Source organism: Lonchura striata, chromosome 30 (genome assembly GCF_046129695.1).
Source record: "Lonchura striata isolate bLonStr1 chromosome 30, bLonStr1.mat, whole genome shotgun sequence".
NCBI lineage: Eukaryota > Metazoa > Chordata > Aves > Passeriformes > Estrildidae > Lonchura > Lonchura striata.
Window position 1 is genome coordinate 2,250,460 of NC_134632.1, and position 25,718 is coordinate 2,276,177.

Below are 25,718 nucleotides of genomic sequence, written 5' to 3' on the forward strand. Positions count from 1 at the left end.
TGACTCTTTAAGTGTCTTTAATCCAAAGGACTGAAGAGGAGACTAGGAAGATTAGTATAAGCCAACAGACAAAAATAATTAAAAAAATTAAAAAAAAAAAAAAAGGGGGGAGGATAAAAACCAGTTTTCAAAACAAATTAAAATTCCATACAGTGTCTAAAAAGATCACCTAAAAACTAAACATCGCTTTAAAAAATTGTTTTTCCCCATTCAAACACATTTAACGAAGTGAAACATCGTGACAAATAATAATAATAATAATAATTATTATAACAATCCATGGACTAAAGACTTCAGAGCAGCTGCAGGAGCCACACTGGGGGGACGGCAGCACCCCCAGCCCCGGCCAGGGAGGGTCAGTGCTGCCATCCTGGCTCAAGCTGTGCCACCCCCTGTCCCAGGGACATCCCTGCAGAGTGGGGGACACATCCCCGCAGAGTGGGGGACACATCCCCGCAGACTGGGGGACACATCCCTGCAGAGTGGGGGGACAGGCCAGCCCCAGCCCCCCTGAGCTCAGAGCTGTGCTCCAGGCCACGCAGGGAGAGCAGAGCAGCTGCAGGCCCACGGACAGACACACACCCCACACGGACAGACAGACAGCACTGCCAGGCAGGCCCCCAGCGAGGGCTGGGTGCTGCTTTTTGCCTCCTGGGCTCGATTTGGTGGCCACAGGGACCCCCCACCCCAGGGCAGCAGGACAGGGGGGAGGGCAGCTCTCCTTCCCTGGAGCCCAGCATCCACACAGGGAACATGCTGTCTGGGTTTCAGCTCTACAGTAGTTTTTAAAAAATATTTATATGTTATATACCCTAAAAAGGTCACCACAGGAGATTCCATGTCTTTGGAAGGAAGGAGGAGGAAAAGGGAAAAAAAAAATATATATATATATAAATCAAAACCGTTTCACAAAAGAAAAATAAAAATCCAATTATTGGCGGCGTTCGCCTAGAGGACAAAAAAATCCCTGGCTGCAGGTGTGGATCTGAGAGGGGATCTCAGCACCTGCTCCAGAAAGGCCAGAAACACAGGTGAGTAGCTAAAAATAACTAGTCTGGTATAAATGTCTGAATTTCCATGCGCTCGATAGAACAGTCTGTTTCTTTTTGTCTTTTTTTTTTCCTTAAAAAATATATATATATATGTATATATATATAGTTATTGCTTTCTGGGGGGCCGGCGGGCGGGGCCCTCAGTGGGGCAGCGCGGCGGGCTCGGGGGCGTTGGCTTTCTTCCTCCTCTTCATCAGCAGAGGGTTGGAGGAATCCTCGATTTTCTTGATCTTGATTTGTTCATAGTCCACTCGCATGGTGGCCAGGGCGCTGGTCATCTCCTCCTGCGGGCAGGGGGCACAGAGCCATCAGCCAAGTCCCCCCAGGGTCCCCAGAGCAGCTGGGAATGAACTGCAGCAGGGCCTGAGTGTGCCACTGCCAAACCTGCCAGCTCGCTCCCAAGCCCCAGCACGCCCACCACTGAACTGGAATTACGGAATTGTTCAAGCTGGAAAAGCTCTCCCCAAGGTGATTGAGGCCAACCACGCTGTGCCCTGGGATGGGGTTCCCAGAGCAGCTGTGGCTGCCCCATCCCCGGCAGTGCTGGAGCAGCTTGGGACACTGGCAGGTGTCCCTGCCCTGGCATTTGAGGTCCCTTCCAAGCCAAACCATTCTGTGATTCCATGGTTAACCCAACACAGCCACCCCACACCCCACCATGTCCCCAAGTGCCACACCTATGCAGGTTTTGAACACTCCCAGGGACAGTGAACGAGCCTGGTCTGCAGTACCACAGCAGAGGACACTCCCCAGGTGACAGAGGGGACAGAGCTTTGCAGGCAGGGACAGAGAGAGGTTTTACCTTCACATCCTCCCACAGGTCCTTCTCCTCCTTCAGCACACGGCTGGTGTGCAGCGGGGTCTGGGGCACCTGCATGGATTGCTGCCAGGAGGGGGGAGGAGCGTGAGCTGGGAGCCACAGGCATCCACGCCATCCCATGCCATCCCATGCCACCCATTCCATGGATGACATCCCATCCCATCTCATAGACCCCATCTCATCCTATCCCATCCCATGCTATGGATCCCATCCCATACATCCCATCGCATACATCCCATGTATTCCATCCCATCCCATCCCATGGACCCCATCCTATCTCATCCCATCCCATCCCATCCCATGGATTCTATCCCATCTGATCCCATCCCATGGATCCCATCCCATCCCATGAATCCATCCCATCCCATCCTATGCCATGGATCCCATCCCATCAATCCCATCCCATGTCATCCCATTATCCTATCCCATGCCATGGATCCCACCCCATCCCATCCCATGATCCCATTATCATACCCCATTATTCTATCCCATTATATCATTATCCCATCACATCCCCCGATCCCTGATCCCCTGATGCCCTGATCCCAGCCCCTGATCCCCTGATGCCCTGATCCTCTGATCCCCTGATCCTCTGATGCCCTGATCCTCTGATCCCAGCCCCTGATCCCTGATCCCATCCTCTGATCCCTGATCCCCCAATCCCCTGATCTCCGATCCCCTGATCCCCGATCCCCCAATCCCCGATGCCCCGATGCCAGCCCAGCTCACCATGATCCAGGGGTGGTTCATGAACTCCGTTATGGTCATGCGCTGGGTCGGGTCTGTCTTCAGCAGGTTTCGGATCAGCTGCTTCACTGCCGGGGTTGGGGCAGCCTCAGGGGCCAGCAGCTCCAGGGGGGCTCTGCTGAGCCCCACCCCAGCCCCAAAACCCCACGGTGCCCTCCTGAGTGCATTCCTGTGCCCTCCTGTGTGCCTTCCTCTGTGCCCTCCTGGTGCCATCCTCTGTTCCCTCCTGTGCCCTCCTGAGTGCATTCCCGTGCCCTCCTGAGTGCATTCCTGTGCCCTCCTGTTCCCCCCTGAGTGCATTCCTGTGCCTTCCTGTGCCCTCCTGTGTGCCTTTCTCTGTGCCCTCCTGGTGCCATCCTCTGTTCCCTCCCCTGTGCCATCCTCTGTGCCCTTTTCTGTGACATCCTCTGTGTCCTCCTGTGCCATCCTCTGTGCCCTCCTGTGTACCCTCCTCTGTTTCCTCCTCTGCCTTCCTCTGTACCCTGTGCTATCCTCTGTGCCCTCCTGTTCCCCCCTGAGTACCCCTCTCTGTGCCCTCCTGAGTTCCCTCCTCTGTGCCATCCTCTGTTCCCCCTGCGTTCCCTCCTCTGTGCCCTCCTCTGTGCCATCCTCTGCTCCCCCTGCGTTCCCTCCTCTGTGCCATCCTCTGCTCCCCCTGCGTTCCCTCCTCTGTGCCATCCTCTGCTCCCCCTGCGTTCCCTCCTCTGTGCCATCCTCTGCTCCCCCTGCGTTCCCTCCTCTGTGCCATCCTCTGCTCCCCCTGCGTTCCCTCCTCTGTGCCATCCTCTGCTCCCCCTGCGTTCCCTCCTCTGTGCCATCCTCTGCTCCCCCTGCGTTCCCTCCTCTGTGCCATCCTCTGTTCCCCCTGCGTTCCCTCCTCTGTGCCATCCTCTGCTCCCCCTGCGTTCCCTCCTCTGTGCCCTCCTCTGTGCCATCCTCTGTTCCCCCTGCATTCCCTCCTCTGTGCCATCCTCTGCTCCCCCTGCGTTCCCTCCTCTGTGCCATCCTCTGTTCCCCCTGCATTCCCTCCTCTGTGCCATCCTCTGCTCCCCCTGCGTTCCCTCCTCTGTGCCCTCCTCTGTGCCATCCTCTGTTCCCCCTGCGTTCCCTCCTCTGTGCCATCCTCTGCTCCCCCTGCGTTCCCTCCTCTGTGCCATCCTCTGCTCCCCCTGCGTTCCCTCCTCTGTGCCCTCCTCTGTGCCATCCTCTGTTCCCCCTGCATTCCCTCCTCTGTGCCATCCTCTGCTCCCCCTGCATTCCCTCCTCTGTGCCCTCCTGTGCCGCACTCCCAGCCCTGCACAAACCCTCCAGCTGAGGTGCAGATGCTGGGAGGTGACCCCTGGCACTGCCAGGCTCTGCCAGCCCTCACCAGGAGAGCCCAGCCTGGGCACGGGCACCACGGGCACCAGGTTTACCTTCCTCCGACACCTCGGACCACTCGGGGTTGGGGAACTCGTACTGGCCCATGCGGATTCGCTTCTTCATGCCCGGAGAGATGGCCAGGCCGTGGTTGGAGTAGAAGGGGGGGTACCCGCACAGCCTGCACCAGGAGGGGGACAGAGTCAATGTGCCACCCCAAAAACCTCCCCAGGAGCTCCCAGAGGGCACAAGGCAGTGCCAGGAGCAGGAGGAGCACGGCAGGAGGAGCCCTGAGGTTCCCTGAGGAACCCTCAGACTTACAGAATATACATGATGACACCGAGGGACCACATGTCACAGGACTTGTCGTACTTCTCTGGGCCCAGCACTTCTGGGGCTGGTAAAAACAGAAAGAAAAACAGAAAGAAAATCCTAAATCTGAGTGTCAGCACTGGTGAGAGGGCTCTGACACCCTATGTGTTGGAATCTGAGGTGTTGATGACTCTGAGATTGTAAAAGTCTCTGTCTGTCAGCCCGCTGCCAAAGCAGAAGCCATAATTGGTCTGTGCTGGTTTCCAGGTTGTTTATTCTGTTGATCTCTCACATGTTCTGCTGCCCTGCCCAGCTCTGTCCTGCAGGGCAGCGTGTGGGGCTCTGCCCTCAGTGGGATGTGACAAACATTCAATACCAGAAACTCCCTGGGCTGCATTTACAAGAACGTGCCAATATCTGTCACCTACGTTGGACAGTGTGTCCCCAGCCTGAACCAACAGAAAAATGCCAACACCACAGTGAGACATGGAGGGCATGAAGAAGGAGAAAAAGGACAAGGCACACCCAATTTCCTCCCTCTTGTCCCCTTTGGACGCCTCATCTAGAATCCTAAAATTTTACTTTTGCACCCGTGCCACACTTAATTATTATTTATATCAAACATTCAGAGCTGGAAATTGATCCTGTAAGATTGAAAACTCTTTTCCATGGACAGAGATCACAGCCAGTGTCTCTGGGGGCTCTGTCCAGGGGTTTCCTGACCCCTCCAGGGTCCCAGACCTGCCAGGGCAGCCAGAGGGAAGCTCTGCATTCCCACACCTATGGAAGCACCAAGAGGCACCTGCAGCTCCCACCGGGGACTGTGGGAAGAGCTGCCTGCGGTTGCCCTGAGTTTTAGAAGTGTTACATTTTCTTTTATAGTTATTTTGAAAGTTTTAAAGTTCTTTTAAAAGTTTTCTATGCCTTCTGATATTTACATATTTCTACTGGTGTTCTCAAGCACTGCTCATGTAAATAATGATTGTTTTGCATTGTTCTTTGTAGAAAGAGAGAACTGATGGACTGTTGGTTTGACCAGTGTGGTTGGAGAGGTGGGAATTTCATCCTCCAACCCACTGCCACTTTTGGAATTCTATCTATTACAAAGTCAGAAATAAAATCAGCTATTTTTCTCTTTTGAACTTACCAAACTTCCATGTACTCATTTCATGTCCAATAGCAGCCCCCAGCTCCCTGCTGCAGCTCAGCACTCCAGGCTGGCTGCAGAGGTGATGAGCTGCACGGGGCACCCCCAAACCCCCCAGCTCTGCTCCCCAACCCTTGAAACCCCCCAGCTCTGCCCTCCAACCCTCCAAACCCCCCAGCTCTGCCCCCCAACCCTCCAAACCCCCCAGCCCAGCCCCCCAGGCACTCACCCACGTAGTAGGGCGTGTAGCACGGCGTGGCCAGGGAGTTGTGCGTGGTGGTCTCCTTGGCGAAGCCGAAGTCGGTGAGTTTGAGCACAGCGTTGGGCCTTTTGGAGGTGTACAGGAGGTTCTCCGGCTGGGAACACGCAGGGGGCAGGGAGTGAGCAGCAGGGCTGGGCCAGCCTGGCCCTGGCACTGCCAAGGAGGGCTCAGCACCACCAGGGGAGGACTCAGCACCGCCAGGGGAGGGCTCAGGGCGGTACCTTCACGTCCCGGTGAGCGATGTTGATCGAGTGCAGGTACTGGATGGCTTCCCCAATGCTCTTCATGATCTCCGAGGCCTCTGAAGCAGCAAAGAAACCACCAGAAGCCTTCAGAAGCAAGTTAAAAAGGGCACTGCTCTCTGGGGGACTCTACAGACCGAGAGTCAAAGAGCCTGGCTGAGGTCAAAGGGCTTTTCTCTGCTGGGAGTTCCCCTTTCCATGGGGTCTCTGCCACTGCCCATCCCTGGTAAGGAGCCTGCAACTCCCAGAAACTCCAGGGGAAGGCATGGGGCAGTCCAGCCCCCGACACTAATACCAAGGAGGGGCTTGCACCCCCAAGGTGCAAACTTGGGTGTTCAGGACACCAAGCAGCAAGGAATCGAGCTGGGAAAGGTTTCCCTTTAGGATGGGAAGTCAAAGGGGCAAGGGGCTCAGATTTTGGGTTGTGTGGCTGCTTTTCCCGGCCAGAGGAGTAGAGGGAATGAGATTAATGAGATCTATGGACTTAATTTTTGGAGAGAGGTGGGTGTTTCTGACCAGAGTGGGATGGACAGAGTGTGGGAGCAGCTGAGAAAATACCCCCTAAGCCTATTCCACGTGAACATGGAAAGCAGGGCCCCTTGCACCCACATCCCTCATTCCCTGGGTGCAGAGCTCTGCTGGGGATTCAGAGGAGTCACTGAGGGGGTGGACTGGCCTGAAAGCCCAGCAGGGCGTGGGCTCCGTACCCCGTTCAGTGAAGGCCTGGTCTCCCCTGTCCTGAATGCGGCTGAAGAGCTCCCCGCCGTCCAAGCTGGAAGAGAAGCAGCTGCTGTCACACCTCCCACTGCCAGCACCAAACCCTGCTGCTGAGCAGGGAACAATCCTTGTCACAGTGAGCTCGTGGGCACTCTGTGCCCCATTCCTGGGACCCTGTGACTCTGATCTGATAACCCTGGACCCTCCTTCCTGCCCCAACGGGGCTGGGGGAGAGCCAGGGAAGCCCACCCTGTCCAAAGTCTGTACAGACCCCTGACATTTCCTCTTTGTCCTCCTTTGCTCTCCCCTTGGACACCACTAAAGAGAGCTGAACCAACATATCTGGGGTAAGAGCCTCTTTTGGCAATCTTTGCCATCTCCTGATATTCCTCCCCTCAAAGCCTCAGACCTCTGGGCTAGCCTGATAATTTAGGGAGCTGGGTGGGGGGGAATGTCAAATCCCCTTCTCCATCCAAGTCCTTGGGTCGGTGCTTCCTGGGGCGTTTCCTTCCCAAAACCAGCAGGGCAGAGGCTCTGTGCTGGCAGAGGCGCAGGCAGGCGTGGTCACCCCAGCAGCCCACAGAAACACATTTACAGTAAAGGCAGCAAATGTGGCTTGAAGTCGGTGAGAGCACTCCCAGCACATGTGGCCTCCTTTTGCTCACGAGCCAACTGCCTCAGCAGCACCACGACCCAGCACAGGAGTGCTGAGCAAAGCTCAGGGCACGGCTGAGACATCAGCAGTGTCACAACGGGCTCCCCAAGCTGGGACACAGAGGCTGCACCCCACTGCAGCACAGCCAGGTCCCATGGGAGGTGCTGGAGAACCATTGGTGGGGTTCCCTCCCCAGGTACTCCCCAGGCTCCCTGTGGTTTTACCCCAGGGAAAACACAGCTCCCACAGAGATCAGGACTGAGGTATGGGGGAATTCTCCATGAGAGCAGGGAAAATGGCACTTCCTGCCCCTGCCTTATCTGCCTGAAACAGGAACAGTTTGGCTTTCCCAGTGCTGATAGCATCTCCTTGACATGCAATGACATCTGCAGTAGCAATAGCCTGCAGCCCTCGGGGCCCTCTGCTGCACAGAGCCTGGGAGGAGGGATCCAGAGCCTGGGAGGAGGGATCCAGAGCCTGCCAGGAGGGATCCAGAGCCTGGGAGGAGGGATCCAGAGCCTGTCAGGAGGAATCCAGAGCCTGTCAGGAAGGATCCAGAGCCTGGGAGGAGGGATCCAGAGCCTGGGAGGAGGGATCCAGAGCCTGCCAGGAGGGATCCAGAGCCTGGGAGGAGGGATCCAGAGCCTGGGAGGAGGGATCCAGAGCCTGCCAGGAAGGATCCAGAGCCTGCCAGGAGGGATCCAGAGCCTGGGAGGAGGGATCCAGAGCCTGCCAGGAGGGATCCAGAGCCTGTCAGGAGGGATCCAGAGCCTGCCAGGAAGGATCCAGAGCCTGCCAGAAGGGATCCAGAGCCTGTCAGGAGGGATCCAGAGCCTGTCAGAAGGAATCCAGAGCCTGTCAGGAGGGATCCAGAGCCTGTCAGGAGGGATCCAGAGCCTGTCAGGAGGGATCCAGACCCTGCCAGGAAGGATCCAGAGCCTGCTCCTGCTGGAAGTCAAATCCTGCCTGGTGATGGTTGTTACCCCCAGAGCATCCCTCGGTCACACAGTCCTGGGGACTCTCCTACCCCTCAGCCATTCTTGCTTTCCCCACTGCCACTCCTTCCCCATCCCTGGCTGCCCAGAGAGCCAGGGTGGGTCTCAGGTGCCTGCTTCCCCACAAGACCTGCTCTGGGGGCTGCTGTGCCACGTGCCCTGGCACCGCTCCTGCACCCGCTGCCCCCCCGGGCGATCTACCAGCTTGCCAGAGGAGAGGTTTTGGCAAGGAAGCGGCATCAAATCACAGCTGCGGTTGGGATGTGGTTTCAATACTTTCCCCTTCATCCCTCCTCCTCGTCCCCAGCTTCATACCAAGCTCCTACCCAAACCAGAGCTGCTCAGCTGCTGCTGCAGCGGTGCCAGGGCAGCACCAGCGGTGCCAGCTCGGCTTGCCCCACCGCAGGCTGCCAGGAACCCGCTGCCTACCCCGGCTTTTGCTGGCCAAAGGCAGTTTGGTTATGACCCACCAGTGAGAACCACAGGCCCCGAGCCGAGCTGTTTCAGGATGACTCAGAGCCAGCAGCCCTCGCTGTCCCCGTCCCTCCAACGCCAGCCGCGCCGCTCCTCTGCCCGGGCTGCCAGCCCTGCAGCTCACGCTGCGTCCCCCCGGTGTCCCCAGGGCTGGAAGGTGCCCACCCCGCTCCTGGCAGCGCCCCAGCCCCTGCAGTGCCCCCGGCCGGGCGCTCACCACTCCATGACGATGAGCAGACACTTCCTCCCCTGGTAGAGGTTCTCGTAGACGTCCATGATGCGCACGATGTGCGCGCACTGCGACGCTCGCCAGTGCAGCTCCACTTCCCTGCGGGCCTTGGGGCAGTCCTGCAGCATCTGCGGGAGAAAGGACACCCCGTCAGCCCCGAGACACCCCGGGAACCGGGCCGTGACCCCCGGCTGGCACCGTGGCCAGCGGAGGGGACGCGGGGCGAGGGCCGGGTGCTGCCTGCGGGCGCAGTGAGCGCTCTGACAATGCCTCCATCCCCATCTAGTGGGAACACTGAGAAGCCGTTTGCCCTCGGCTTGCCCTCCCTCCCGAGGTTCATAAAAGCTTATTCGGGCTGCCTGCCACCTCCCAGTGCCCCACCAGCAAGATCTACTGCATTTATGAGCCATTCTGCACGCTGATACCTCCACTGCTGCACCCCTGGGTGCCACCGAGCATCCTCACTCTCACCTTTGCTTTGCTGTCCCCCATCATTTCCCATCCATCAGCCTGCTGCTCCCTGAACACAAAAACTCCCTCACCACAAATTCAGAGCCTGTGCCTGGGGAGGGGGCAAAGCAAACATCCAGATGTTCCCTAAATTACAGCTCTTTAATGAGCCCCCTGCCCTTCCCAAAGACAACTCAGAGTTCCCAGGTGCAGGAAGGAGTTGCTTGTCTGCCATAGACAATTAGTTATGATGTTTGTCAGGATAAACAAGCAGCCTTAATTATTGTGCTCCTAAATATAGAACAACAAACGTGTCTATCTTGAGCACAGTTCATTTTCCTTCCTGTCTCCAGCAGCTTTGGGGCCGGGCTGGGCCTCTGGAGCAGCAGTGAGCAGGGGGATGTGGAAGCACACCCCCACCCTGCAGGAAACAGCAGGTTTGGCCATTTCACCGAGATTTAGACAGAAAAGCCCTTCTGACCCCTCTGAGCTCTCCCCAGCACGCTCCAGGAGCAGAGGAGCATCAGCCCTGGGATGTTTGCAGGACCCAGGGTGGTTCTTGGCGCAGTGGGGATCTCACAGGAACAAGGATTAACTCCCAAAATCCACACAGCGCCCGTTTCCAGATGCAGCACTCGGTGATGGTGCCACCCTGGCAGAGTAACCCTGGAGATCTGCATTCCTGCCCAGGGATGGATCTGCCATCCTTCGGGAAAGGCACAGACAGGATGTGCCCTGCAGCACCCACCCCAAACACACAGCACCCACCCAAACACACAGCACCCACCCAAACACACAGCACCCACCCGAAACACACAGCACCCACCCAAACACACAGCACCCACCCCAAACACACAGCACCCACCTGAAACACACAGCACCCACCTGAAACACACAGCACCCACTTGAAACACACAGCACCCACCCAAACACACAGCACCCATCTGAAACACACAGAACCCACCCAAACACACAGCACCCACCCGAAACACACAGCACCCACACGAAACACACAGCACCCACCCCAAACACACAGCACCCACCCAAACACACAGCACCCACCTGAAACACACAGCACCCACCCAAACATACAGCACCCACTTGAAACACACAGCACCCACCCCAAACACACAGCACCCACCCAAAACACACAGCACCCACCTGAAACACACAGCACCCACCCCAAACACACAGCACCCACCCCAAACACACAGCACCCACCCCAAACACACAGCACCCACTTGAAACACACAGCACCCACCCCAAACACACAGCACCCACCCAAAACACACAGCACCCACCTGAAACACACAGCACCCACCTGAAACACACAGCACCCACTTGAAACACACAGCACCCACCCCAAACACACAGCACCCACCCAAAACACCATCCCCAGCTCTGGTCACACCTCCCCAGCTCTCCTGCCTCCCCAGGCAGAGGAAACCTGTGGGAACTGTGGGAGGCTGCTGGCACCAAACCTGCAGAAGCTCTGCAAGGACCAAAGTGGCCAAAGCCAACCTTTGCACAACTCCTGGACATCGCTCACACGCTCAGGGCAAAAGGAAGGCAGGGCAGGAGGTTGGACAGCCCCTCCTTGCTCCTCCATTGCTTAATTACCCTAAAAACTGCACCCTGCAGAAGCCAAAACCATAAGCAAGAGTAACAGCAGCCCCCCGAGGAGCCAGGCAGAGGGGACTGGAGAAAAGCCTGGCTATTTGCAGCCCCACTCTGAAGAGCCTGGCGTGGGGAGCCAGGAAGCTGAAGAGAAAAGAGAAAAACAAAACAATTTGTAATTATGCGCCGGGAAAATGGACCAGCAGGAAGCAGCTAGTTAACATCATTCTGCACAAGACAAACAGCAGAGGTACAGCAAAATACATCCCATTTTTAGAGGTCACTCCGAGTGCTTTTATAGGAGATTAATTGGATTTCTAATGAAGTAGAAGGCAGCAGCTTCCATTACCTGCACCGGCAGGGCCCTGACGTTTGTTTTTGTACCCAGACAAGCTCCGGGAGCAAAGAGCTGCCCCGGTGCTCTCGGAACACCCAGCTGTGATCCAGCTGCTCCCTCTGCTCCCCTGCTGGCTTTGCATGGACAGGTGATGGAGAGGCTTAGAGAGGAGCAGATTAGTCCTCATTAAGGCAATGATTTGGTTAATTTAGGAAATGTTCCCATGAGGGGGGAGCTGAAGGCCAGATGCACTCCCCGCTGCTGCTGCAGGAAGGACGTGAAAAGTATATTTGCCTCTTATGACCTGCCACTGTCAGGTTGTAAGAATATTTCCTCTATGATTTTAATGAACTCTCAGTATATTTTATGATATTAAGAAAGCTGATGGGCCAAGAAACGCTTACAATGTATTGTAATTAGGGAACAGTCAACTTCTGATTGTGATGGCGTGAATTGTAACACTGCATTGTCTCACCCTTCACATGAGACTGAAAATGGAATAAAAGTTGTTTAAAACACCTCTCAGTTGCCCCATCTTTGGGTCAGGAAAATATCATAATCCAACAGGCAAGCCATGGCAGCCCCAGCAGCACCCCAAAACTCAGCACAGGCACCTCCCTGTGCCCTGGGACACCGGGAACGTGCTAAGCATGACCCAGCGGTGGGGCAGGAGCAGCACTGCCTCCAGTCTGTCCTCTTCAGGGGAGAGCCAGCCGCTCCCACAGCTGCCAAGCTTCCCTGCCACTCCCCAGCCAGCACTGAAACCTGGGGTGGGTGACATCCTGGCACCCCACATCCATTCTGGGGGTGTGACAACGCTGCCCAGGCCCTCACTCAGCTCCGCTGCCCCGGCAGCCTCTGGCTGCGGCAGCATTTGGATTTCTTGGCTCCCAACAAGGAGGCTGGGATGGGAAAATCACCTCATGTTTCCCCTGAGGTTCAGCAAGGATGAATGCCCCTGTGCCACCCCGGATGATTTTGCAAGCCAGTAATCTGGAACACAAGCAGAGTTAACCCTTCGATGGCAGCAGCCGGGACGAGCTGCTGAGCTCCCGACAGCTGCTCTCAGTTCAGCTTGTCCAGCTCTTAGCTCCAGCTCCCCTTCCAATGAAGGGAGACCAAACTCTTCATTATTTCAGGCAGAAAACGCTGCAGTTCCTGCCTGCTCCTGCTGGAGAGGAGGGCTGGGGCTGAGCAGGGCAGTAATCAGATCCCTGTGTTACACAAGTGTCCCCGGGCAGGGCACAAGGGCAGCGCTGCGAGGAAGCTCTGCCACCACCTCGAGCAAATCCGGGCAGGAGTCACACGGGAGGAGCTGCAGCCCTTTCCCATGACGGCTGTTGGGTGCTGCAGGTGTCCAGGTTTGCAGCCTCTGCACATCTCCAGACATCAGCTCATCACCACAGAGCACCCCAGTGTCCCTTCAGCATCACGGGGGACAGGGCAGCTGTGCCAGCCCAGAGCTCTGCCCCATCCCATCTCTGCTCCCCACTGGGGCACCTCCCTGCAGGAAAGGAGGGAGAACAGGGAAAGAGCCACTCCACCCTGCTGGCAATTAGGGAGGAAATTCAGCTTTCAGCCGTATTCCAGCTCCCCTCCCAGCAGGCTGGCACCTCTGAGATTTGGGCAGTGTTTGCTGCCATCCTGTGCCTTGGCTTAGCCCAGCTCCCCCAGGAGCTTTCCATGCTGAGAGAGAAATGAGTTCTGTGTTCCTCTAAGCACCCTCATTAGCTTCATTAGAGCCCTCAAGCCCAGGGCTCCCACACTGCTGCCATCAGAGGATGGCACAGCCCAGCAAAGGCTCCTCACAAGCTCCAGCAGCACCTCTGGGCTTTTCCCCACCTTGGAAAGACAAACCCTGGAAGCAGCTCCTGAAAACAAAAACAGCTCATCAGGGCTTCTGCAGGAAAACAGCACCTCTCTGAGCAAACCCAAACCCAAACCCAAACCCAAACCCAAACCCAAACCCAATCCCAGGCTCCAGCCTGGCCCTGCAGGCACCAGAAATGAGCTTCAGCTCCAGGGAAGAGCTCAGCACCACATGGAGCTGAATTTCCCCTCCCATCCCCTCAGGACAAGCACAGCACAGGTGGGTGGGCATGAGGAAGGGAGGAAGGAAGGAAGGAAGGAAAGCTCTGGAGCAAAGCAGGGGGCTGGAGCTGCCCACGCTCACGTTCCCTCTCCCAGCGTGTCCTCAGGCAGCACTGATTCAGTCTCGCCGCCTCCTCCTGGGATGATGTTCCATGAGTCACGACAGGTTGGAAAAGGAAGCTCCCTCCTCCCCTGGCACGGCAGGAGGTCGATGAGGACACTGTCCCACTGTCCCTCCTGTCCCACTGTCCCTCCTGGCTGTGCTGCTGCCCCTCAGAGAGCCAAGCACACTCAGATGGGCAAGACAACCCTGTCCAAGAGGAAAAATTCACCTGCCATGGGCAATTTCTATGGAAAGTGAGGATGAGGCTCACACCGGGGTGTTGAGCTGTCCATTTTCCAGGGCTGCCCCATGCTCACCTCAGGCTCTCCAGCTGCTCCAGCAGGCAGGGTGGTTTTATTTCCGTGTGTATTTTGAGCCCACCCGATTCTCCTCAGCTCCCAGCAGAACAGCACAGGCCATGCAGCACCCACCCCTCCAACAGGGTGCTGTACCCAGGCCCCAAACCACCCCCAGGAGCTCCCCTCAGGACCTGTCTGCACCACAGGGGTTAAAATAAACTCTTCTTGAATTGCTGTAAGAATAAACCTACAGCGAAGAGAGGCAGGCTGTCATCCCCCAAATTATCAGCAGGGAAGCAAAGCAGAGCTTCCCCCTGCCTGGATCACACACGCAGGCTTTGGATTCCCCTGACCCGGCTAGCACAGGGCAAGGAGCATTTTTTCCTAATAAAGCAAAAGGGTTTCTCTTCAAAGGATTTTCCTCTTCTAATCTTCCCCTGCAAACTCGCTGCCAACTGGCGTCAGCTGCTTTACACATTTGTAGGGCCAGTGCTGGAAGATTTGCACAGGCTGTTCCCACCTCTCCCTGCATTGAACTGAGCCTGTAATGCCAGAATATTTGGGGAGCCCACAGGTAATGAGCCCAAAGACCCCCAGTCCCTGCCAGACATGGCTGGGAGGGAGAGGGCAGCAGAAGGACGTGGAAGCAGCAAAGCTTAGTTCCGCTTTTGGTGCTTATGAGCTACAAGAGAAATAAAATCACGAGTCCCAGAACCCCCGAGAGGAATTGTGTTACCAAACAGAGGGAAATTCATGGTTGAACCACAAGGCAGTAACAATTAAAGGTGCAGCTCAGGAAGCCTCCCCCACATCATCGTGGCTCTTACATAAATCTTTACATTAACCCCATCCCCACTGCTCTACACCCACCACAACCTGCCCTGCTGCCCTGGTGACGGGACTTTCCCAAGCTGGGGTTCATTTCTGCTCTGCCCACACCCAGAGAGCCACAGACAAGAGTTTGAAGCCCTAACAGAAGAGGCGAAAGCCTCATCCTCACGTTCGTTTTGCCCGGGGAAAGCCAGGGAGCAGAGGTGACGTGCCCGGAGGAGGAGCCGCGCCTGGGTCCGGCAGCATCGTGCCCGCAGCGTGCCCGGTCCTGCCGGCCCAGCACGGCTTGGAGGGCTGGCTCTGCTCCCTGGCAGAGGTGGCTTCATCCAAGGTGGTTTGAAAGGCAGGACAGCCGCGGGCATCAGCTGCAAGGCAGGACAGCAGCGGGCATCAGCTGCAGCCCTGCAGTGCCACCACAGCCGGGTGGCACTGAGGCTCCGAGCCACGCGAGCACCATCGGCTCCATCCTCCACGTCCTCCTGCCTCGAGGAGAAGGGAAAGGCTGGAGAAAGGATCCCAGGCAGAGAGGATTGTTTAGATTAGACAGAGCAAGGCAGGAGAGGCAAGCGAGGCCGAGCAAACGCGAGCTGACACACACGCACACGCTCGGGCTGCTCGGCCGCATTCTCCTGGCCTGAATGATCGCAGCGCCCCGAGGAACACCCGAGCTCTGGAGAACCTCCCGAGCTCACAGCCCGAGCCAGCCAGGCACGGAGAGGCTGCGAGGGCCAGGGGAGAGCTGAGAGCCCTGGCAGGAGCAGCACGGAGGGAGGCAGATGTCGCAGAGGAAGGCAGATGCCGCAGCGGCGGTGTCGCAACGTGGCGGAGGATGGAGATGGGGTGAAGGAGAGGCAGCTCTTACACGGGGCTTTCACAAGAGGCCTGGCTCGCCCGCCGGTGTTGCACAAGCCCCGGGTCCCCTGTGCTCCCCTGCTCGTGGGGGTCCCTGCCCGGTGGGCGATGCTCAGACCCCCCACCCCACAGCCCCCCCTGCCCGGGGCATCTGCTGAGCATTTCTGTCCCCCTGCGACAGATGCAGCAGCCATTCAGCCTTTTCAGGAGGCAACAAAAGCCTCTCGAGGCACACAAAGGCGAGGAGCAGAAGAGAGGCCTGGGTTTAAATAAGAGCCACCTGCCAGGGGCCCGTGTCCCCCGTGCTGCAGAGCCCATTTCCCAGCAGCAGAAACGTTCTCGGCACATCCCGGAGATCAAGTGTCCAAGCGGGTACCCAAGAGCAGCACCCTGGATGATGAGGGGAGGGTCCCAGCGTGGCAGAGGCTTTGGGGATGAGGCTGCAGAAAGGAGGTGGAGGTGGGTGGGAAGGGGCTGTAAAACTCACAGGAAAAAGTCAGAGCAGGTAAATGGCAACAAGGCAGCAGCACAAAGCATCCCTGCTGACTCACACCCAGCAACAGGCTGGGGCTGGTGTTTAAAGGAGACAAATAAAGAGTGTCGGCTTCATTTATCCGAGAAAAACAAAATTAGGAGCCTATTCAGTCCCATGTTTTTGTTTTGGGAGCCTCCTCTTCCTTCCAGCCCTCAGCAGCAGCCAGTGCTGGGTTTGGCTGACTCACCCCATGCTCATCTCTCCAGGAGGCTCCGGGTGAGGAGCAGGAGCAGCCCAGGCACGAGCCACGGTCACCAGGTCCCGTGTCCTGCTGTGCCACATCTGGCTGGAGTGACAGAACCACCACACTGCCAGGACTCCCCGTGAATCCCACAGGGACAAACAGGGTCACACTGCCAAAACGCTCTGACCCAGCCCATCCCATCCCTGTCTAGAGACATCCAAGATGTCACCGCCCACCAGGAGCCACCCCAGCACTGGGCTTGAGCAGGGAAGGGACCCATTGCCTTGGGGCCAGAAGAAGCCACAGCCCAGCTCTGAATGGAGCCATTCTGGGCAGGGATGCTCAGATGCTCTCTTCAAACCAAACCCCTGATCCCACACACCTCTTCTGCCTCTGCTGGGACCCTGCATCCACGAGAAAGGGAAATACGGAGCCATGGGAAGGGCAGAGATCTTCCCAGCCACACACATCTTCACTTTCCACCTCTCTGCAGAGCTGAGGGCCGGGCTCAGCTCCTCCTTCCCACCCCTCTCCTTGCCAGATTTGCTGTCGGAGCTGACAAGGGAAGGGAAAAGCACACATGTGCTTTTATGATAGGAAGTGGTTGATATTTGCAGGTGTGATTAATACCGAAGTAAACACTGACGTAAACCATTAACTCAGGGCTGACCTATGGCCTTTGTGCTTCCCTCCCACAGGCAGAGATTGAAAAAGCCCCTTATGACCAGCACTGCACGGTGCTGCCTCCAGCAGCCCTGCACCCACAGCCAGGGGCTTCCCCTCAGCATCAGAGCACCCAGAGCATCTCTTTGGGTGCTGGCTCCACCAGCCTGCCACCAACCCTGGGGACAGCCCTGCCTGACCTTCCCGCTCCCTCTGACCCCAGGGACAGCCCTGGATGCCCCACACCTACATCCCAGAACTGCTTTTATTTTTGGACGTGTCCACCCATTCCCCGAACATTTCAGCTGGAAGTGATTTTGGGGAGAGGCCCAGACCCACGCCTGCAGCAGAGCAGCCGTGAGGCCCTGCCAGAAGAAACCCCACGACACTCACAGCTTCCCAGCAGCTCCTGGGCTTGAGCTCTGCCCAAAAATGAAATTTCTCAGGGCTCAGCCCATGGGCAGGACAGAAGAGGCTGCCACACCCTCCCCCCCAGCACAGGGATCCTGCCTGCGGCCCTTCCACACAGCTCTTAGGGCAGCATAAATAAATGCTGTATAATATAATAAATACATGTATATTTAAAGAAAGGAAAAAAACCCAAACTGAAACACAAAGCTGCATCAAGGCCAGTCCCTCCTGAAGTGCCACTCGCCCCTGGCACTGGGAGCAGGGTGGCCTGGGGATGTGTTTCCTCCAGCAGTGCCAAGCCTGAGGAGGGTTCCATTTACGCACCCCAAAGCTCGGTGACGACAGCCCCGTTTTGCATCATCCCATCTTCCCCGGCTGTTTGTTTAACACAGTTTCACCCTGCCACGGGCTCTGTCAACACCAGGGCGGAGATAAGCGCAGCTGGTGCAGCCCAGCTCGGCGGGGATGGCCGGGCTGACCCCTGGGGCCAGCACCACCTTGGCAGCACCGAGCAGTGCCAGGGGGGCTGGAGCCAAGGCAGGCACGGTGCCACAGCAGCCCGAGTGCTGGGAGCAGGAAAAGGCCAGGCAGGAGCAGCTCAGGGGTTTCATAACCAGGTTCTGTCTGCGCAGGTGCTCAGAGAGGCAGGGGCCCCACGGCCCCAGACAGCCCTCCTCCTCCTCCTCTTCCTCCTCCTCCTCTTCTTCCTCCTCTTCTTCCTCCTCCTCTTCTTTCTCCTCTTCTTCCTCCTCCTCTTCTTCCTCCTCTTCTTCCTCCTCCTCTTCCTCCTCCTCCTCTCCTTCTTCTTCCTCTTCCTCCTCCTCCTCTTCTTCCTCCTCTTCTTCCTCCTCCTCTTCCTCCTCCTCCTCTCCTTCTTCTTCCTCTTCCTCCTCCTCCTCTTCTTCCTCCTCCTCTTCTTTCTCCTCCTCTTCCTTCTCCTCTTCCTCTTCCTCCTCCTCCTCTTCCATGGCACAGCAAACACAAACCCCCGTCACCCCCAGCTCCAATGGCCAGGGCAGGGACAGCCACGTGTGTGAGGGGTGGCAATGAAGGGGCAGAGGGACGAGAGGGGACTGCACCCCGCTGGGTGACCCTGAGCTGCTCAGGGACACACGTCCCCCACCAGCCTCTCCTCTGCCAGCTCCCCAGACAGCCCCAAAGCTCTCAGTGCAGCTCCAGGCTGTCCCTGCCCCACAGGCCTCTCTCCTCGTCCTTCTCCCAGCACGCTGAGGCTGCACAAGCCCAGCACCCAGCAGCACAAGAGATGGTGGAAACCCCCGTCTGCCACGAGCCCACGTGGGTGAGGAGCCAAGCAAAACCCCAGACTCGAGAGCCAGCACTACCTAAGGCTGTGCACTTCCACTTTACCTAGAGCAGCCAGGATTTTAGGGGAAATCCTGTGCTCTGAAGCGATGCAGTGAAAACCTGAGAGCCTCCTGCCAACCCAGGAGCCAAGCAAGGCACTCCTCCTCCAGCAGCCACCCCGAGACTCCTTCAGCCAGCAGGAAAACACAGTTGTGTTTCTATTTTTAAAAAAAGCCCTTCTCTGCATCCTGCTGGCACCACATTAAAGCTCTCAGGACATGGTGGCTATTCTCAGCTCCCTGCAGGCTTTTGGCAGCCCCAGGAGCCTCCACAGCACCTGTTGGCAGCAGCAGCCGTGTGGTCCCGGAGCTGGGGAGGTTTGGTGGAGCTGGGACAGAGCCCAGCAATGTCTCAGTCAGCACCATCACCTCCAAACACTTCGGCCAACAAGTGTGCAAAACTCACCACCAAGTGCCTGGGTACACAAACTTCCAAAATACTTGAGGGGAAATTTCTCCCCTGTTGGTGTTACCAAGGCTGGGCTCAAGATAGAGCAAGGAGTCACTGAATCATGGAGTGGTTTGGGTTAAAAAGAGCCCTAAAGAACATCTCATTTCAACTCCTGCCATGGGCAGGAACACCTTCCACCCAACCAGGCTGCTCAGAGCCCCATCAGACCTGAGCCAGGTTTGTACTCTTACATCTTTTCAATATACAGCAAAAACATGTGTGGCAAACTCACAGGAAAGAGTCACTGACCCTCCCATGGATGCTCAGTACCCCACTGCTTGATGGTATTTTCCAGCAGGCTCCTTGATTTCCTACCAAAATCCCACAGGCACCGAGTGGTTTGGACTCATTTTGCCTGCTAGATTAGAACGGGGATGGGATAAAAGGATAAACGCACGGATATTTAAACAAACCAACAGAAAAATCTCCTCCTGCAGCTACTGCTGCTCCCTTGGCAAACAGCCTGGTCTCCTTGGGCATTCCCATAGCCAGCTTTTAAAAAGAAAAAAAGAAACCTCTGCCCTCAGCCAGCCTCACACACACGCTCACCCCAGGGCAGCGTTACCCGGGACCCCGGCTGTGGGGTGAGCAGGGGGCAGCTGCTCCCTCCGGGTCAGCCGGGGGCTCCTGGGCCCTGCTTTGTATGAATTTCAGCTTTTTCAATCCCACTTATTCACCAGAAGAGCTCAGGGCCGGGGGAAGCCAAAGAGCAGACAGGGCAGCCTTTGTGTGGCTCTGCAGCCCCCACGGGAGCCCTGCAGCAGAGCCTGGGGCACTGCGGGGAGCACAGAGCCCGGAGCAGCACCTCGAGGGAGCAGAGCCTCATTTCCTGAGAAAACCAAGCCCTGAAGAGCCCCCACCTCTCACACAGGGCAAGGTTTAAAAAATAAACCAAGCCTGGATGTGGTAATGGGTGCCAGGGTTTAGCTGAACTGGTGGGGCTGGGTTGGACTTGATCCCGAAGGTCCCTTCCAACCTGGTGGTTCTGTGAATTCTGTGGATTCTTTTTCCAGGGCTGCTGGGGTTTGTGTTCGAGGTGGGTACAAGACCCAGATGTCCAGTGATGGTCAGCAGTCCAGCCACTAAAACCCTGCAAGCATCAGCACCCAGGCCAACCCTGCTGCAGTGACATTGGCCTGGTTGTTTCAGGGCAATCTTTGAGGAGAAGGAAACACAAAAGGAATGTTTTGGTTAAAGCCAGAGGTGCCTGACCTGCTAAGAACACACTGCCCTTACTGCCAGAGCCTGGCAAAACTGAGCGAACAGGATGCCCTGAGCTTCCTAAACCCTCTCCTTGCTCTCATTAGCTGGACCCACAGGGCCATGCCTGACCTGCAGCCCCTCCAGGCGGGGCCCAGAAGTGGGAATATCACCCCAAAGCACTGCACTGAGGCACACAAACATCATCTTCCACAGCCCCCCAAGACTGTGGCAGAGGCAGAACCTCAAAGCTGCTCCACAGCTCCCAGGTAAAAGCAGCTCTGGCTCCCTCCCTGTGGGAATCCAGAGCATCCCTCTGGCTGCCCTGGGACCCTGGCAGGGGTCAGGAACACCCTGGACAGAGCCCCCAGAGACACTGGCTGTGATCTCTGCCCATGGAAAAGAGTTTTCAATCTCACAGGATGAATGACAAACTCTGAGTGTTTGATATAAGTAATAATTAAGTTTGGCATGGGTGCAAAAGTAAAATTTTAGGATTCTAGATGAGGGGGTCCAAAGGGGACAAGATGGAGGAAATTGGGTGTGCCTTGTCCTTTTTCTCCTTCTTCATGCCCTCCATGTCTCACTGTGGTGTTGGCATTTTTCTGTTGGTTCAGGCTGGGGACACACTGTCCAACGTAGGTGACAGATATTGGCACGTTCTTGTAAATGCAGCCCAGGGAGTTTCTGGTATTTAATGTTTGTCACATCCCACTGAGGGCAGAGCCCCACACGCTGCCCTGCAGGACAGAGCTGGGCAGGGCAGCAGAACATGTGAGAGATCAACAGAATAAACAACCTGGAAACCAGCACAGACCAATTATGGCTTCTGCTTTGGCAGCAGGGCTGACAGACAGAGACTTTCTACAATCTCAGAATCATCAATAGTGCAGATTCTGACACCTCCCAGCCTGAACTGCTGCTCAGTGGTATCCAACCCATTTTAATCCATTCAGAACCTCCTCATCATCTTCCTCACCCAGCTTTCATCAGCCCAGCATCACAGGGTGGCTGTCTCCTCCAGCAGCTGGGGAATGGGACCACCAGGACACCTCCAAAAACTCCCAGGGACCTGGAGCTGAATCCCACCACCCAGGGAACATCTCATGTATGTCCTGGCAGAGTTGCTCTTTACAGCAACTCTTCCTTACCACAGGAGATTGGGAGTCTGAACTCCGAGGTGGCATTAGCAGGGTGGGAGGGGATGGAGGTGTCAGTGTGCTGCTCCACCAGAACTGCACAGCCCCTCACACCAGGAGCAGGGCAACTCCTCGTGGGAAACACGGAGGCCAAAAGGCTTCCCAAGCCTCTTCCAAGCTCCCGGGCCAGCAAGGGGAAGATGTTCTCTCCAGGAGCCTGGGCAGGTGCCCAGCAAGGGCTGCAACACCTCCGGGCTCCCCAAAACAGCCCTGTCCCCGTGCCAGCACTGCCCTGCCAGAGGCACGGGAGGTAGGCAGCTGAAAAAGCCAAATTCACAGCTCTGATGACTCCCAGGAGATAACCTGAGTTTAAACTTCCTGGCAAGCCGGCCCTTCCCAGCACCCCAGAGCCTCTTGCGCAAGATCCGCCCGCCCAGGGCTCCTCCAGCAGATCTGCCCAGCACTGCCAGGCTGGGAAATGGCCCAAGAGGAAGAGAGAGCCACCCCAGAGCCCCAGGGGGAGGCTGCTACAGCTGACAGGGACCCTTCAGCCCAGCTCTGGAGTCACATGGAGTCCCAGAGCCATGGTGACACCTCAGTGACAGCCACAGCGGCCTGGTCACTAAAACAAGTGGGAATAGAACAAGTTTGAGTTGTTCCTACAGGTGACAGGGACCCTTCAGCCCAGCTCTGGAGTCACATGGAGTCCCAAAGCCATGGTGACACCTCAGTGACAGCCACAGCGGCCTGGTCACTAAAACAAGCGAGAATAGAACAAGTTTGAGCTGTTCCTAGAGGTGACAGTGGTCATTCAGCCCAGCTCTGGAGTCACATGGAGTCCCAGAGCCATGGTGACACCTCAGTGACAGCCACAGTGGCCTGGTCACTAAAACATGTGGCAATAGAACAAGTTTGAGCTGTTTCTACACTGAGCTGGGAGATGCCATAAGGCTCCTTGCTGCTGGAACTGAAAACCATCCCTGCTACCACACACCTCCTCTGCGCTTCGTTTTATTTACTGCTTCTGTTAGACTAAGCTGAGCATAACACGCATACTTTCGGGTTTGTTTGGACCTGATTGCATCTGCTTTTCCCCCAGCCTAGTGGAGATACCCAGGATTCCAGCCCCATTCCCCTGGAGCTGCCGCTACTGGAACTGCAGCCTGAAGGAGACCCGCAGCCAAATTTCCACAGCAGCCCCGGCTGGTGCTCCAGCCACATTTCCCTGAAAACACACACTTGGCAGGACATGCAAGGAGCCTTTGGAGAGGCTGCCCCAGCTCGGTGCAGCGCAGCAGAGGACAGCGGGCAGGGAGAGCGGCTGCTGCAGCCCTGGAAGCTCAGAAGATGCTCCCAGGCCAGGAGAAAGGGGAGCACAGAGTCCCAGGCTGCTGTGACACAGGTTTAGCCTGTTGTGACACAGGTTTAGCCTGACCCAGAGTGTGAGGCACACAACGACCCCAAACCTGCCTGACCCCCATCTTCTGGGGCCAGCAGAGCTGGAAAGGTTAAGCTCAAAAAGAGCACCCACCTGCAGCCAAGGGCACAAAGCAGCAAACTTAATTATGGTGACAAAGGAAATTAATCCATGCCTCTGCCGATGCCCAGTCTATAGGCCAAACCAGATAAGGACACCAAGAGCAGAGCAGCAAAGCCCCAGCCTGGCTGGGCGCCCCAGGAACATTCAGATCTGGGTTTGCAGTTTGGACTTTATCTCTGCTTTGGGCTACAGCTCGCAGGGCAGCCGGGCACGGAACCACGTGCGGCCCTGACGCCTGTGCCTGAATAATCTCATTACGTGTGACAGCAAAGGCTGTGCCAGCTGCACAACTCCCGAGCCAGAGCGCTCACCTGCCCTCCCCACTGGCACAGGGCACGCGGGCACAGCACCAAGTGAAGGCCTTTACCCACAAGGAGATGCCACCATCCTCCTCGGCAGCACCAGAGTGAAGATGGAGCCACAGGGGAGCTCCCAGAGTAGATCCCGTGTCCCCCCGCCAGTGACGCTTTTCCACGTGACATTTTTGTGGCTCACAGCACCTCCAGCAGAACTTTTTGTTTCAGGTCATCTCAGGTCCAGCAGCACTCAGGGTCTGGAGCCATTAGTCCCCTCCCCAGGCCACAAAGGAGCAGCGACTTAATGCAACCATTAAACCTGCCAGCCACTGCAATCCCACCTCAAACTGGTGGGATCTTAAAAGGCTGAAATCTTTGAAATCACTCAGCCACGGGCTACAGAGGAAGAACAGTTTAAAAGGCTGTTAAAGCTCTCTGCATTCAGACCTGCTCTTGCTCCAGCCCCCTCACTCTGCTCCCCATCCATCCCCTTTGGGAAAGCAGCCACAGAGCTGAGAGCCCTCCCCAAAATGAGCCTCCAAGCTGAAAGACGAGGATATTTTCAGACAGCAAGAGTCACGAAATGGTTTGGTTGGAAGGGACCTTGAGGGTCATCTCCTTGCAACCCCCCCGCCGTGGGCAGGGACACCTTCCACCAGACCTGGCTGGTTTTTTCATCTGGCAGCGATGAGGATGGGACCCAATTTCAGTGGGACACAGACCTCAGGGACATGTTAAATTCAGCACTGTCACTCCCAGATATGACCACGATGCTGATTCAGTGTGACTGCCTGGGCTCCAAACTGGTTTTTGGGGAGTGATCAGACCAAGCTGCATTCCCATGCCAGCCTCTGGAGCTGGTGAAGGGATCACCCTGGTCCTTCTTGAAACTATCCCTCCTCCAAAATCAGCCTGCAAGATCAGCCAGGTCCTGAAGACCCTCTTCCAGCTGCTGCCTCACCTCTGCAGCCCACAGAGGAGCTGAACAGCCTGGGGTAGGCATGGGGCTACCTGGGACACCTGGCACAAGCCAGAGCCCTGGAGCAAGCCTGGGGTGGGTTTGGGGCTACCTGGAACACCTGGCACAAGCCAGAGCCCTGAAGCAAGCCTGGGGTGGGTTTGGGGCTACCTGGAACACCTGCACAAGCCAGAGCCCTGGAGCAAGCCTGGGGTGGGTTTGGGGCTACCTGGGACACCTGGCACAAGCCAGAGCCCTGGAGCTGGCCCATGCCAGGCTGTGGCAGCCACCCTGGCCCCGCAGCCAGCCCATCAGGGTGCAGGGGAGGCAGCAGGGGAGGCAGCACGTTATTCTTGGAAACCAGGAGGTGAGGTCATGCTGCCTGAATGCTGCAACTTGAGGCCAGACGAGCGGGGCCAGTTGTGCTTGGAGAGGAGCCTGACTTCTGCAGCGAGGGCCGTCTGCAGGTCGGGAGGCTGCCTGTGCTCCGAGCAGGAGGAGAGGGTTTCTGAAGGAAGGAGGGCTCTTCCCGCTCAGTTTCTCAGCAGACCACAGCAAAACCACAGCAAAAGGATGGGTTTGAAAAGAGCCAAGCCCTCGGAGCACCCTGGTGTGGGGCACAGGAGCCCAGCAGGAAGGCTGAGAAGGTGGCAGATCATAAACCTGGAGTGATGCTGCTGCAGTGCCACAGATCAGCCCAAGGGACACTTCTGAGCCGGCCGCTCCTCCAGATGCCACCCATGTCCCAGCACCACCCCGCAACCCAGCAAGAGCTCTTCCATCTCATCAGATACCACAGCACATCCCAGAGCTGTCTGCGAGAAGTCACCAACTTGATCCTTCAGGCTTCCTCAGCAGGAATCTACTGGGAGCCTTCATCACCTGTGCCCACCCATCGTGCTCCAAACGTGCCAGGAGACCTGGCTCTCAGGCTGACAGCTTCAGTTACTGCTTCAGTTACTATTTACACGTTGTTTTGGTTGTTTCACAGCATGTGTCTGGCAAAGCCCAGCCTCTGCCCTGCATCACTCCCTACCCGAGGCACAGCCATCACCTCTGCAGCCCCAGGAACCAGCACTGCCCTGCAACGAGGCTTTCCTGCTGTGTGTGTGCAAGTGATGGCACAGGCAGCACTAATCTTGCCAAAAGCCAGCAGGGCTCGGTGTGAATGGCAAAATCATGGCTTTACCTGGTGGTATTTGGCTATTAAATCACACATCCAGGGGCTGATTTCATCCTGCGTGCCACAGGCAGCTCAGCTCCTCAGCCCGGGGCCGCCTGTGACGTTCAGTAAATCACTGCACCTCAGTTCCCCGCCCCTGAAAACATGGGAAACGTCTTTTGCAAGACCCATGGCTGATGGCATTAGATCATTATGGAGAGGAA

At 56.8% G+C, this 25,718-nt stretch overlaps 1 protein-coding gene across 1 annotated transcript in view; it reads right to left on the minus strand.

Annotated features, from left to right (window-relative positions):
* MAPKAPK2 (MAPK activated protein kinase 2) overlaps positions 1-25,718 on the minus strand; it is a 29,843-nt gene continuing 4,125 nt past the window's right edge. Inside the window, exons 2-10 of the mRNA XM_021535347.2 lie at positions 9,000-9,139; positions 6,649-6,713; positions 5,921-6,000; positions 5,667-5,793; positions 4,300-4,375; positions 4,035-4,159; positions 2,602-2,687; positions 1,855-1,935; positions 1-1,336 (exon numbers count right to left, since the gene is read on the minus strand). Coding sequence (XP_021391022.1) covers positions 1,193-1,336; positions 1,855-1,935; positions 2,602-2,687; positions 4,035-4,159; positions 4,300-4,375; positions 5,667-5,793; positions 5,921-6,000; positions 6,649-6,713; positions 9,000-9,139 — 924 coding nt within the window. The 3' untranslated portion in view covers positions 1-1,192. The remainder of the gene's footprint in view (positions 1,337-1,854; positions 1,936-2,601; positions 2,688-4,034; positions 4,160-4,299; positions 4,376-5,666; positions 5,794-5,920; positions 6,001-6,648; positions 6,714-8,999; positions 9,140-25,718) is intronic.